A 13924-nucleotide genomic window follows, 5' to 3' on the forward strand; every position below is an offset into this window, starting at 1 on the left:
TAACCTATGTCCAGGTGTGGTACAAACACATTTTTGCACTGAGAACATCCCACATAGGGACAGGGAAAGAGCTACTACAATATAAATAAGTGTACAAGCCTACATAAAAACAGGATGTTAATATGATTTAAAATAGGTCTCCAAAAACATGGAGAGAGAATAACACAACACAAAACACAAGACACAGATCAGAACAACGACAGGACCGTCAGGAAGAAGGCAGTTATCATACAGGGAAATGTGTATTTACTTTTAACTGCAAGGTCCTTTTAACCACAATTCCCTTTCCCAGTTTCTAAAACATATTTTACATTTAACATATATCAATGGTATACTGTTTCTCCACATAAAGTAAATAACTCATACAAGCTGTTATTTCATGTAATTTAATTTCTTATTCCCAGCACATGTATTGTCCTTGATAATGCTGTGTATTTTCATTTAAATGGAGCCTGACCAACCAAGTATTGCAAATATTAATTCATGTTCTCCCTAATCAATATGGTACAGACTGTTCTCCTATCACATTGTATTCAGCTTGTACTCAGTAACAACCTACGCTCACAGTTTTCAAAACTTTTGCATTCATCCAGCAAGGTGCACAAAAAGTACAATTCGTCCAAGACAATGTAACAATACTTGTGCAGTATCTGTCTCCCTGCTGTAATCAATACACAAGACATGACAAATAGTCTCAGATTTTAATAATAAGATAAAGCACCAGAGCTTTCACTAGACACTTTTGATACCTGGTTCTAGTTCTTAAAGCTAATACTAACATCTGGAGAGAGAGAGAAAACAAAACCTGTCCTTTTTTGCAGGGTGGCTCCAAATTCCCATGATTGCACCCAATAAATAAATAAACCAACAAACAAATACATAGATGAGTGGATTCGTATCTCTTTAACAGCCGAATAGAAAATAATTGGACTTGCGTCAGACTTTCTTGTAATGCAAAATCACCACTAGAGGGGGAAACTGAAGGCACATGTATTACTGAAGTCCAGATCAGACAGACTGGGCTTTCAGAGAGCTGAGACAAGTGTCCAGTACTAAAGCAAGGACTGGGCTTTATTCCACTACCTACAGTGATGCACAATTAGTGGGAAAAGTCAGGTTAGATATAGCAGGAACATCTATGGAATGATATTGAAGGTAGGTTTGATTTTATATTATGTATACGTTTTTATGGAGATGTGTTTTATATGATTATTTAATACACTTGATGCATTTAAGATTAAGATGCATATTAAGAGGTATAATATTCTCATAGATGTGTAACTAAAACCTGTTTTGCTTAATTAATCATTTTACCTGGGAGTATAGTTGTTTACAAATACTAAATAAATACTTGAATTTTCTAAAACTTTTGTATTTGTTCCGTTTTTTTTATTTTAAAAGTAATTAACATACATATGAGGTCCACAGTTTAATTTGAATGGTTTCAAATGTTTAACTTTTCTTGTTCTTTCACGTCCAGTTTGCTTTAATCAATTATCTTGGGATATTTTGGATGATATCAATAATTCTTGGTAATAATATTTAGTTTTCACCTAGGCATGGATTAAAAGAAGTATTAAAAAGATCAAACCGAAATCACGTTTCTAAAGTTAGAAAAGAAAACTAATTCTGTATGGGGTTTTTTTTTCAACACTTTTTGTATATATGGGTATGTGTGCAAGCTTAAGGATCAATACTATCAAGTGACACGTCACACCTATGTATATATGTCGACTTTAACATGTAAAAAACAGAAACAAATGAAGTTGCTATTTTACTAAATAAAGTTATCAAGTTGCTCTGATGAGATGGTATAAGGTAACCATTACCAGGCAGGGAGAGGAGTAATTGAATTGTCTCTCCTTTGAAGTTTGTGAGATATTTTATGTAATATAAAAGTAGTTTTTTTATATGTTGACTTTGCTTAATTTTGTCTTGGAGTTATGTATGTATATGTATATGTATATGTATATGTATATGTATATGTATATGTATAAATAGAAATGCTACAGAAATCTCCTAAAATATTGGGACTGTTTTGTGTAGTACTGAATCTTGAATCACTTCGGGAATTGTTGTAATGATGTCTAGTTATAGCAAGCTTGTCCTTCATATTGACACAGAGCACAACCTCTTCTTATACACACATTTGAAGGGGTTTTGTTTAATTTTAAGTGAAGAGTTTTAAAATACAAATGAGATGGAAGGATATTTTGAAAATACCATTGTCAGAGGTGTCATGTGCATTTGAAAATATATTGTTCACCCCAGTAATAATAATAAACCTGTCATACTGTTTATATACACATATAAAGGATTGATTAGATACATTTGCTTGAGGAGCGAAGTCTACTGGGTAAATGTTATTTCTTCCAAGGATGTGTTTGGGCAGATAATCAATCAGAGCTTTCTGACAGCTTGACAGCTCTTCAAACAAAATGAATCCATTGTCATGATGTATGTGATGCCTCCCTTTTACTTGAATAAGAAATGGGAAACAATGAATTTTTCCCAAGGGTTGTGGTGTTACCGTTCTGTATCAACAGGCTTTGAAAATATAGGCTCAATATACAGAATCTAGATAAATGCATTATAATCTCATAAATCAATGTATTGGGCTGATGTGAAGAAATGTTTGTGAGGATGTGGGTGTATTTCTTTCAGAGAAGAGTCACAGTACTCTGATAGTAAACACTTGGCATTCAGGTAAAGAGATTAAAGGGTCAGCTTTATCCAGTCTTTCTACTCAACAGCATTATTAATAGGTCTTAGGCCTTTTGTTTGAGGTTCCTGTGTTATGTTATTCTTTTGGTGTTTTTTTCCAAAAAACATAAAACATGGTACTTTATATTTCAGGCATGGATGTGAAGGTTCTCCCTTCTGAGTAATATGTGGACTGAAATGACATTGCTTCTCAACCTACAACAATGACTGCTAAAACCGTGTGAGTTTTATCTGCAAAAACAAAGTTAGTGCACAAAGTTGGAACAGAACACGTCAAGACAGTCATGGGCGACTATAACAGCAGCTCTTTCGTGACCGAAGATAACCTCTCCAGAAACATTATGTACCCTTACACATCTATCTATGACACTGACTACGGGATATCAGCTGACGAATTTCCTGACACGACCCAAGGCAAGGCTTTCTTTGTGGCTACAATTCTGATCGGTGTGGTGCTGATTTGCATCATCCTAGTGTGTGGCATCGGCAATTTTCTCTTCATTGCCACCCTGGCTAGGTACAAGAAACTGAGAAACCTCACCAACCTGCTCATCGCTAACCTGGCCATTTCAGATTTCATCGTGGCCATCGTGTGCTGCCCCTTTTTAGTGGATTATTACGTGGTGAAGCAGCTCTCCTGGGACCACGGACTAATGCTTTGCGCCGCGGTCAATTACCTCCGAACTGTGTCTCTGTACGTCTCCACCAATGCCCTCTTGGCCATCGCCGTTGACAGGTGAGTCTTGTGATTGTGCACTGCATGCATCTCCCTTCAAGCGCAGTTGTTTAAAATGACAGAAACACGCAGCCCCTTTAATAGCCCTGCATTTTCACCTGGAGACTGCCACCACAAAGACACTAGAATTCCAGTGCTTTTGCTATATATTATATATCAAATTAGTCAAATGCACACTGTTTTTAAACTAAATATAGTGTCCCATTGGCTGTGCTAACCATTAACTGAACCACATAAGTGAAACAATCAGGTTATGTACAAACAAAAGCTTAATTTTATGCACCATCTTGATGTCAAAATGTTAAAAATATCCCCTGAAGAAAGAGGATTAGTGCTTGTTGCTTCCAGTCTGCAGAAGAATCAAAGACTAGGTTACCAAGAGCGGAGAAATTCACACAAGAGTGACTCACACCGTTGATCTGTTAGCTGTGATGCAGCTGTCAGGAACGTCACATCTTGGGAAGGTTGTCTTACAGTATGCAGTTATCATTACACTCCTGTGGTATCCAAGGTCTGGATCAATTTCTGCCATCCCTCTGTAACGTTGCTCAGTGCCTCAGTGACACTCTAAACAGCCTCATCTATCGTCTACATTGCTAATATTGCAGCCAGATTTCCCTCCCCTTTTTATTCTTGGAGCTTAATCTAGTTAATACATATCTTAATTGGAATAGTGTTTCCAGGCATCATAAACCATGCGAATAAATTAATCTAAATCCGTGCCACGTCTGCATAAACAGCAGTTGGTGAATTATTTATGGCAACAGCTGCACACCTGGAGTTAAAACTTGCCAGCAACCTTTTGACGGGAAATCTGCCTTCATCACATCACTTTTTGTTAAGAACCTCATCATCCATCTCTTTATTTAAACAGCCATTCACAGACTAAATCAGGCTTGGCAGATCTTGCTGTGCACCAGTACTTCAGAAAATCCACAAGACACGCACAATGTCTGCGCAACTGCCCTAAGGTGTACATTATGCTGTCTCTAATCACCTTTGAGCAGCATGGAAAATGAATCTTCTAGTCAGGCATCCAAATTCAATGGATGTTTCAACTTTATATATTGAAGACTGATGTCTATGCTTATGAGAACGGAATTTCTCATTTTTCTAGCAGTAACACGGTTTGTAATCAGTTCTTGAATACTGTGATTGGACTGATTAACAGTGTGTTAAGTTTGTAAACCAAATCTTGTAGCTGAGGATTGGGGGGTCCAGAGAGTGAGCACTAATGCTCCATACTGATGTTTGTGATTTTATCTTAATCTTTTCTCCCCCTTCAGGTATATGGCTATCGTTCACCCTCTGAGGCCGCGTATGAAGTATCAGACCGCTTACTGCCTCATCACCGGGGTGTGGATTGTCCCCATCCTCATCTCTATACCTTCGGCCTACTTTGCCACCGAGACTATGTTCCCGCACGGCACGAGCCAGAGCAAAATCTTCTGTGCGCAGATCTGGCCCGTCGACCAGCAGCTGTACTACCGCTCCTACTTCCTCTTCATCTTCGGAGTGGAGTTCGTGGGCCCGGTGATCACGATGGCGATGTGCTACGCCCGGATTTCCCGCGAGCTGTGGTTCAAGAGCGTCCCGGGCTTCCAGACGGAGCAGATCAGGAAGAGGCTGCGGTGCCGGAGGAAAACCGTCATGGTTCTCATCGGCATCCTCACCGCTTACATCCTGTGCTGGGCCCCGTATTACGGCTTCACCATCCTGCGAGACTTTCACCCCACCATCATCTCCAGGGAACGCAACTCCCTCATCGCCTTCTACATCATCGAGTGCATCGCCATGAGCAACAGCATGATCAACACCCTGTGCTTCGTGAGCGTCAAGAACAACACGGTCAAGTACTTCAAGAAGATCGTCCTCCTGCGATGGCGCTCTACCTACGCCTCCAGCAAGACCACGGACGAGCTGGAGGTGCGCTCGTCCACCATGCCCGTTACCGAGGAGATCGACTGCGTTCGCCTGAAATCTGTGATGTAGGCGCCGGTGTGTGACGTCGTTTATGCTACGAGTTACAGTGCCACCCTAACTCCAGCCGTCACACGCTTGAATGGTGCTGAAGGCTCGAGTTTATTTTTCTGAGGTTTTGTAAAGGGAAACTTTCAGCACCATTCAATTCAGTGGAGAAAAAAATAAATATTTATTTTGGTACGACTGCCTTACGCTGGCACAATACTTAGTCATATTTTGCCCGGTAGTGGTGTGTGTGTATACAAACGTGTGTGTGTGTCATCTGAATGTAAAAAAGAAAACTCTGATTATCGTTGCCTCTGTTCAGTCGGTTTTGTTTACTTAAGTGTAAGAAAAAGTACTTTGGTATTAACAGTATTAATATTTGTATTCTAATTTGATATTTAAAACTTTATTTGTACAGACATTTATTGTATGTTTTTACTTGGTGACAGCAAAAATAAAAATGTAATGTGCAGTGAAGACGTGAGTGGCTCTTTCTCAGCGCAGCATTCGCTGGTTGGTATTTTCATTGAGATGCTAGTGATCGATGTCACTCATTATATACCATAGTATTTATTAGATTCTCATTCCTGTATACAACAAGCTGTGATTAGAGTGAAATGAGATAACATGAAACTCTAAATCGAGTGGTATCTTTGCTGTAGCTTTTTATGGTTATCATATCTGGCTCTTTTTGTTTTATTTTCATTTAAAATGTTGAGAGGGAAAAGTGAAACTCTGACTCAGATCAAACAGCATGCCCTTCTCTAATCTCTGCATCTGAGAATCAATGAAAGCACATTTTTCTAGGGCACCACCTTGTCACAAGACATATATCCCATGAAACTAGGAAGGATGAAGCAGAATGTGCAAGTCCAGGACACTTGGGCTCTTCTGTCTGAGGTAGGTCTGAATCAACAAGGTTTCTCAGAGAGGGCACCTATCTCTTTATGTCTATATACAGACGAGTGACAAATTAAAGGAAAAACCAACATAAAGTGTCTCAGTGAGGTGTCGGGCACCATGAGCCACCAGAACAGCTTCAGTGCTCTTGGCACAGATTCTACGAGTCTCTGGACTCTACTGAAGGGATGGAGCACTTTTCTTCCAAAAGATATTCCCTCATTTGGGGTTTTGATGATGGGGGTGTAGAGCGCTGTCTAACACGTCGGTTCAGAATCTCCCATAGGTGTTCAATTGGGTTGAGATCTGGTGACTGCGAAGGCCAAAGCATATGATTCACATAATTTTCATACTCATCAAACCATTCAGTGAGCCCTCGTGCCCTGTGGATGGGGGCATTGTCATCAGGATAGAAATGTTTCACCATAGGATCGAGGTGATCACTCAGAATAACTGTGTAATGATTTGCAGTGACCCTTCCCTCTAAGGGGACAAGTTAACCCAAACCATGCCAGGAAAATGCCCCCCACAGCATAACAGAGCTTCCGGACCCCCTCACTGTAGGAGTCAATCAGTCAGGCCTGTACCGTTCTCTTGGTGTCCCACACATGCACTCGCCCACTTGTGGAGAACACGAGCCAGTTGAGCTTCTATGTGACTGAAGCTCCTGCCATTCGTGCCTCACCATTTACATTTGAGAAGGGAGGGTTAAATTGAAGGTAAGAGGTAATGGTATTAATATATAATAGGATTTGTGAATCACACACAAAACTAATCTTTTTGCCAGCAGATGCAGGAATTGGGGGAAAATATCAGCAAGCCCTTGCAGCAATAAGATTCATACTGAAGGGTAATCCTTTATACTCCACATCACTGTGCTTTCTGAGGTGGTGAATAATTCACTACGAGTTTTAAAGTTGGGGATAATGCTCAATTCATATTTTCATATAAATAGTTCTGAGTCTCTTTACCAGTGACCTATATGTCCTTACTTTTTAATCTTTTAAAGCCTATATGACATTTTCATTGTGATTTTATTTCAGTATAAATATCTGTGATCATCTTACTAGAAAATCTTATGTGACAGTGCTGACTTTTTTTGTTAGAAGTCAAGATCTGTGGCATGATTTTTTTTTTTATCTCAGTGCCATAGCATCTTTCCACTATACACCACGGCCAACTGGAAAGCATCCATTATGCCGCACGTTATTTTCCCATCAGATTGTCATTTCAATGGCATCCAGCTCTTGCTGACAACACAGAAGAATAAATACTGACTTTAAGATTCAGAGATTGCATTGTAGCTTAGGTGCTGCTGTGTTTTATTCATTTTTTCCCACCGTCTAATGCTTCAGCAAGGCTAGGAGAAAGCTTTTGAATGCTTTTGTGTTTGACGAACAGTAGAGCACTCACTTGGACTGCAATCCTGCAATCAGGGATCTACCAATCCAGCTGAAACCATGATGTAACTCTGGGAATTATGCATAAATGCTGTAAGAAAGAGTGTTGTACAGTGACCGGGGTTAGACTGCCATGGTGTAGTGTCCCAAAGCTGCTGCTATGGTATCTGACAACCAGAGGGAACGCACAATTGACTCACACATGACCGGAAGAAGTACTAATCCCTGGATAGGAAATTGCTTGACATGAGCACCTCCTTATATTTTAATTAGAATGACAGATTGAGAAAATGGTAATATTAATTACAACTAACCCCGAGTGGATTGTTTTCACACCTCCTCTTAATACTAACCACAGGTGTTGTGCTTAGATGCCACGGTTGTGTGTGGCATTTTCCAGGCCCTATATCGGAGCCCAGCTGAGCTTCAATATTTGTGCCATGTGTTCAATTATCCTTGCTTCTTTCTGTTCATGCTGAGATCATTCATTCCTGCCTCAAGATTTCTTCTCATGTAAAATATTCAGTGGATGTAATTGAAGAGTCTTTTGATTATCATTATAGGCTGTCCGTGTGCAATTTCCCCTGATCCAGGATCCAGGTCTCCTAATCAAAGGAGTTGCAACAACACAATGCACTAATGGTTTGGCAATCCAAGGGCAAAGGTCTTTCAGCAACCTTCCAGTCAAAGCTCCCTCACGGTTTTCCACTTTGTTCCTCTGTGGTTGTCACAAGCCTTCTTGTGTGACTGGAGTAAACTGAGACATTTAACCTGACTGACATTTGTAAAGAAATCTGGGAAGCCATTCAATCAGGTTAAACATGTAGAATCCATTCCTTATGCACCTTATGAACTTGAAGAAAATAAAATGAAAGTTATAGTATTTTTTTTTTTTTAAATAGGTTTTTGATTCAAGCAAATATTGCCATCATTTACAGAAAATGTTTACACCACGTTGCAGATTTACTTCTACACATCAAGCCCAGGTCTGTACAGATATTGATCTTTTGAGTATCTTTTTAATGAAAGAAGACAGAAGAATATCCAGGACCCAGCTTGACAGTGCCTGTCTTCAAATTGTGAAATAATGCCTCCCTGAGTCAATTAATTAAACGCAATAGAACAATGTAAAACAAAAGAGGAATACAAGTCACCAGAGGTAAAAAATAAACTCTTCTCAGTAATAATGATGATAATGATAATACTGCACTTGCCGTATTATATAAAAAGAGAATGAATTAATCTCAATATAAGGCATCTTCACTGTAACTGTAACCCAGTCAAGGGGACCTGACACACATATTTTAATTGCTGAAATAGCTAGGAAGAAAGGGTTGTCAACATATTAACTTTTCTTGCCCACAGAGAGTAATGCTGCCTTAGAGTTCAAGTGGAAGACAGGACAAAAAAGCTTGATTTGATTTAAAAATACATGAGATCATTCTGAAGACCCAATTTTTCTAAGGAAAGAAAATTGCTGTCATGATAACTCTATATTTTGGGTGTTGTGTGACTCATTAAATCCCCTTTATAGTGCAATGGGCATTTTGAGCATGTAAAAAGTTTGTGTTGCATTTCGAGTCAACTAATTAGGAAGAGGAAAATAAATATTTGGCAGCACTTGCACGCCTTCAAAGAGAATGTTACTATAGTATGTGTTTACATACTGGACTAAGTGATTAAGGATTAGCTTCTTGGAACTGTAACTGATCAAATACTATTTCCCACGGAGAAGCGATATTTCTTTAGACACAAAAAAATCCCTATAACAAGCATTGCATTAGAAACAAACCAGATATATAACTTTAACAATTCTTTTTAATTCAGAGATTTCAAAGGAGTCAGTCAGACGTCAGCATCTAGGTGAAGGTGTCAGGTGAAAACACTGTTATGCTTAATAATGCAAAGCTTTTCTCACACCCTCGGATAATCCACAGCACAATTACAGCAGGGGCATAACAGTAGCTACTTTAGAACCATTTCTGGAGCACATTTTTCAAGTGAAGACAATTATATCTGATATTGCGATGAAAAAGGTGTCTGTTGCAAATTAATGTGACTAACCTGAGTCGGGTGAAGAGATCCGAGACAACCCGATGTGACATCAATATCAATGTTGTTATTCTGTTATTTTGCAGTCTTTGATATGTCTTGTTGACATATAAAAGCAGCAGTTAGCCTCGCGGTTAATCAGAACAAAATGTCAGACTATAAAAGCTCCTGACTATCGCCCCTATTGTTGTATTTGATCATAAAATATGTAGATAGGCAACAAAATAAAAATGACCTTTTCAGCAGCACAGTGAAAAATGTTGTTGTTGTTGTTTTTTCTTTGAGAGACAACATAATACAATCTGTTTAATGGGCCCATTCATTTCTAGATGCCCATCATTGCCTAGCCTCGAAAAACATTTGTTACTCGTGATGATAATTTGGTATAAAGTAATTTTGTCAACATCATGCACTTTTATTTGCTATAATCGCGGGCCGTGCTTATTGCAAATATTTGTCTCTCGTAATGGATTTTTATTCATGGTGTTCACAGTAGTCTAATTAATGATGAGTGTGGGGCGGGGGGGGGCATTTTAGCACTTACTCAGATGCATTTTCGTCTGGTTGGAACTTCTTAGATGTGCGAGTGTTTTATATGGACATTATAAGGAGTACAGGTATGTGACAACTGTCAAATTATACTAGACAATCTGTACTACAATATTCTGCATAGTTGATCATGATTAGACAAACTATATTACAGTACTATCAAGTTTTGTCACAAAAACAGAAACACGTTTTTTGACACGGTTACCTTTTTCCTCCATTAAAGTCTATGGGAAATATGTTGAAATGCCACTCGAACTGAAATATGTAGAAGTTGTTGGCTGAAAATAGCATAAGAAATGAAGGAATAATGTGCATTTGAAAGAACCTAGCCTATGTGGAAAAGTTTAGAAAACATTTGCACAACAAAATACCCGCATTTCTCCATTATACTACTGAAATGAAAGCATACAAATTTCAGTTTCTGCATTATTGTTGATCATGATTAGACACACTATATTGCAACACTATCACCATTATTTCCAAGATAAATAATATTATAATGTGAATAATTATAATTTTGGGATTTTATGAAAAAAATTATATTTAAACTTATTTTTAAAGTACTAGTTAAACTCTTGTTATACTCTTAAACTACTAGTCAACATACAACTTTAAAGACAAATTGGGTGACAATTAGATACAAATTTAAGGAGTTATGATCATTTATTTATTATGTATTAAAATCACCAATTTGTCCACCACCTTGCAAGCCAATATCTCCACACAATGCCAGATCTTAACAGTTAAATGCCCAAAAATGGTCTCTGTATGCCACCTAATGTCTTTGCTATCTCTCTGATTGGTTTGCTTTGATTTCTAAGGCAAAACTGAAGGCAAAACACCCCAAGAACAAGCAGGAACTAAAGACAGCTGCAGTGCAGGCCTGGCAGAGCATCACCAGGGAAGAAACCCAACATCTGGTGATGTCTATGGGTTCCAGACTTCAGGCAGCCATTGACTGCAAAGGATTTGCCACCAAGTATTGAAACTCACAATTTAATTCATGATTATGTTAGTTTGTCCAAATACTCTTGAACCCCTAAAATTGGGGGGATCACATATAAAAAGTAATTCCTACACCGTTCACCCAATTTGGATGTAACTACCCTCAAATTGAAGATAAAAGTCTACACTTAAAGATGTTGTTCATGAAATTGTTTCCTTTCAAATCCATTGTGGTGGCGTACAGAGCCAAAATGATGACAATTGTGTCACTGTCCAAATATTTATTGGAAAATAACGGGGCTGAGTGTAATGGGTTAATTAGGGATTATAATGTATGTTTGTTGGTTCTCTCATATGGTTTTCTCATATGAAGAGCTTCAATTTCCTACTCTTTGTGCAATATTAACTCATTTCATAGACTTGGCCTTAGCATATACAAACAGCCCTTTCAACTCTGTTTTCTTAGATTTTTATTAACTTCAATCAATACCTTATACTTTATGTGCTTATTAGAAAAGCTCAATGGATTGTTACCATGGCAAATCAAAAACTAAAGGTTGTATAGGTCCATTCAAGTGTTTCAAAATCACCTTCAAAACACAAAATGTTGTCCAACACCCCCTGCATCGTTCATGCGGTCCTGCAACCATTATATCCTATTTTATTGAAAGAACGCAGCTTGTGAGTACTGCTTTAATTCATCAATCAATGGTAAACACCTCACTGTTCAACATTTTTAATTTGTCTAACAAACAGTGTGCGAACAGCATGTGTTCACAGAGATATTTATTCATTGCAGCGAGGGAACGTTACACATAGATAATTGAGAAACTCCATTAAGATGGAAACATTGTTCTTCCAGATTATTTATGCATCTATTACCAACACACAAAACAATCACAAAGCACATTACTAAGTTCTCTCTCTGGGTATTTTAGAATATAATCTGTTTAAGGAAAGTTCACACTCACATCTCTTACTGATTTATTGGAAAAGGTAAGAATCTTGAAATGACTGATGTCTCCCACATACATGAGAGCACAGTGGAAGCCTTATGGGCCAGAATTATGGTGACAAATTGTATTGTTCAGTGCTTCTTCCTCTCTTTGGACTGCTCTGCTGTTTACTATATCTGTCCTTTTGAAGACTGAGCTGCAACCTGTTATTTGAAGGTCGTCCATGCTACAACAGAGAGGTTTCCAGCCTAGTTTCCCCACTTGTTTTCAACTGAATTTTCTGCTAAGCTTACTATCAGTAACCGCAGGGTACAGCAGTTCTGTGTGATGTGCCAGTGCCTCTGGGAAACTATAGCTTTTAGAAGGAGTGAGCTTTTGGATCTTTTTTCTTAGAATTGCTTTTATTTTGTTTAAAAAAAGAAAAGAAAAAAGAAAAGAAAAAAACCTGGTTTACAGGTGCTATCTTCAAATGTGATCACAGTCATTCCAGCATCACAGTTAAATATATTTCTGATAGCAAACAGTATTTTTGGCAACAGAGAAAGGCAGCTCCTTTGAAGTCCATAAAAAGCAGCGAACAATTAAAACAGCAGCATTTTGAGCTTTGATGTCACTGCCAACAATGTTGTTTTTGTAGAAAAGCATGCAGCGCCTCCTCTGCACATCATTGCCTGGATATGCCATAATGTCTGTCTACATAATATCATTTCAGTTTTTTGAAATCAATAACCACAGGACAATATTGTATACTTTTTTTTCCATGTAGATGTACAGTGAGGGAAAAAAGTATTTGATCCCCTGCTGATTTTGTACGTTTGCCCACTGACAAAGAAATTATTAGTCTATAATTTTAATGGTAGGTGTATTTTAATAGTGAGAGACAGAATAACAACAACAAAATCCAGAAAAACGCATTTCAAGAAAGTTATAAATTGATTTGCATGTTAATGAGGGAAATAAGTATTTGACCCCTTCGACTTAGTACTTGGTGGCAAAACCCTTGTTGGCAATCACAGAGGTCAGACGTTTCTTGTAGTTGGCCACCAGGTTTGCACACATCTCAGGAGGGATTTTGTCCCACTCCTCTTTGCAGATCCTCTCCAAGTCATTAAGGTTTCCAGGCTGACGTTTGGCAACTCGAACCTTCAGCTCCCTCCACAGATTTTCTATGGGATTAAGGTCTGGAGACTGGCTAGGCCACTACAGGACCTTAATGTGCTTCTTCTTGAGCCACTCCTTTGTTGCCTTGGCTGTGTGTTTTGGGTCATTGTCATGCTGGAATACCCATCCACGACCCATTTTCAATGCCCTTGCTGAGTGAAGGAGGTTCTCACCCAAGATTTGACGGTACATGGCCCCGTCCATCGTCCCTTTGATGCGGTGCAGTTGTCCTGTCCCCTTAGCAGAAAAACACCCCCAAAGCATAATGTTTCCACCTCCATGTTTGACGGTGGGGATGGTGTTCTTGGGGTCATTCCTCCTCCTCCAAACATGGCGAGTTGAGTTGATGCCAAAGAGCTCAATTTTGGTCTCATCTGACCACAACACTTTCACCCAGTTCTCCTCTGAATCATTCAGATGTTCATTGGCAAACTTCAGACGGGCCTGTACATGTGCTTTCTTGAGCAGGGGGACCTTGCGGGCGCTGCAGGATTTCAGTCCTTCACGGCGTAGTGTGTTTCCAATTGTTTTCT

At 38.8% G+C, this 13924-nt stretch overlaps 1 protein-coding gene across 1 annotated transcript; it reads left to right on the forward strand.

Moving 5' to 3' along the window:
- The first annotated feature begins 1028 nt into the window (after positions 1-1028).
- Positions 1029-5893, forward strand: prokr1b (prokineticin receptor 1b). The gene is made up of 3 exons (XM_066696715.1): positions 1029-1155; positions 2857-3460; positions 4747-5893. Exons 2-3 carry the CDS (start codon positions 3009-3011, stop codon positions 5450-5452), a joined length of 1158 nt encoding a protein of 385 aa, XP_066552812.1. The 5' UTR covers positions 1029-1155; positions 2857-3008; the 3' UTR covers positions 5453-5893.
- The last annotated feature ends 8031 nt before the right edge of the window (positions 5894-13924 follow it).

This window comes from Amia ocellicauda, chromosome 23 (assembly GCF_036373705.1).
Source record: "Amia ocellicauda isolate fAmiCal2 chromosome 23, fAmiCal2.hap1, whole genome shotgun sequence".
NCBI classification, from domain to species: Eukaryota; Metazoa; Chordata; class Actinopteri; order Amiiformes; family Amiidae; genus Amia; species Amia ocellicauda.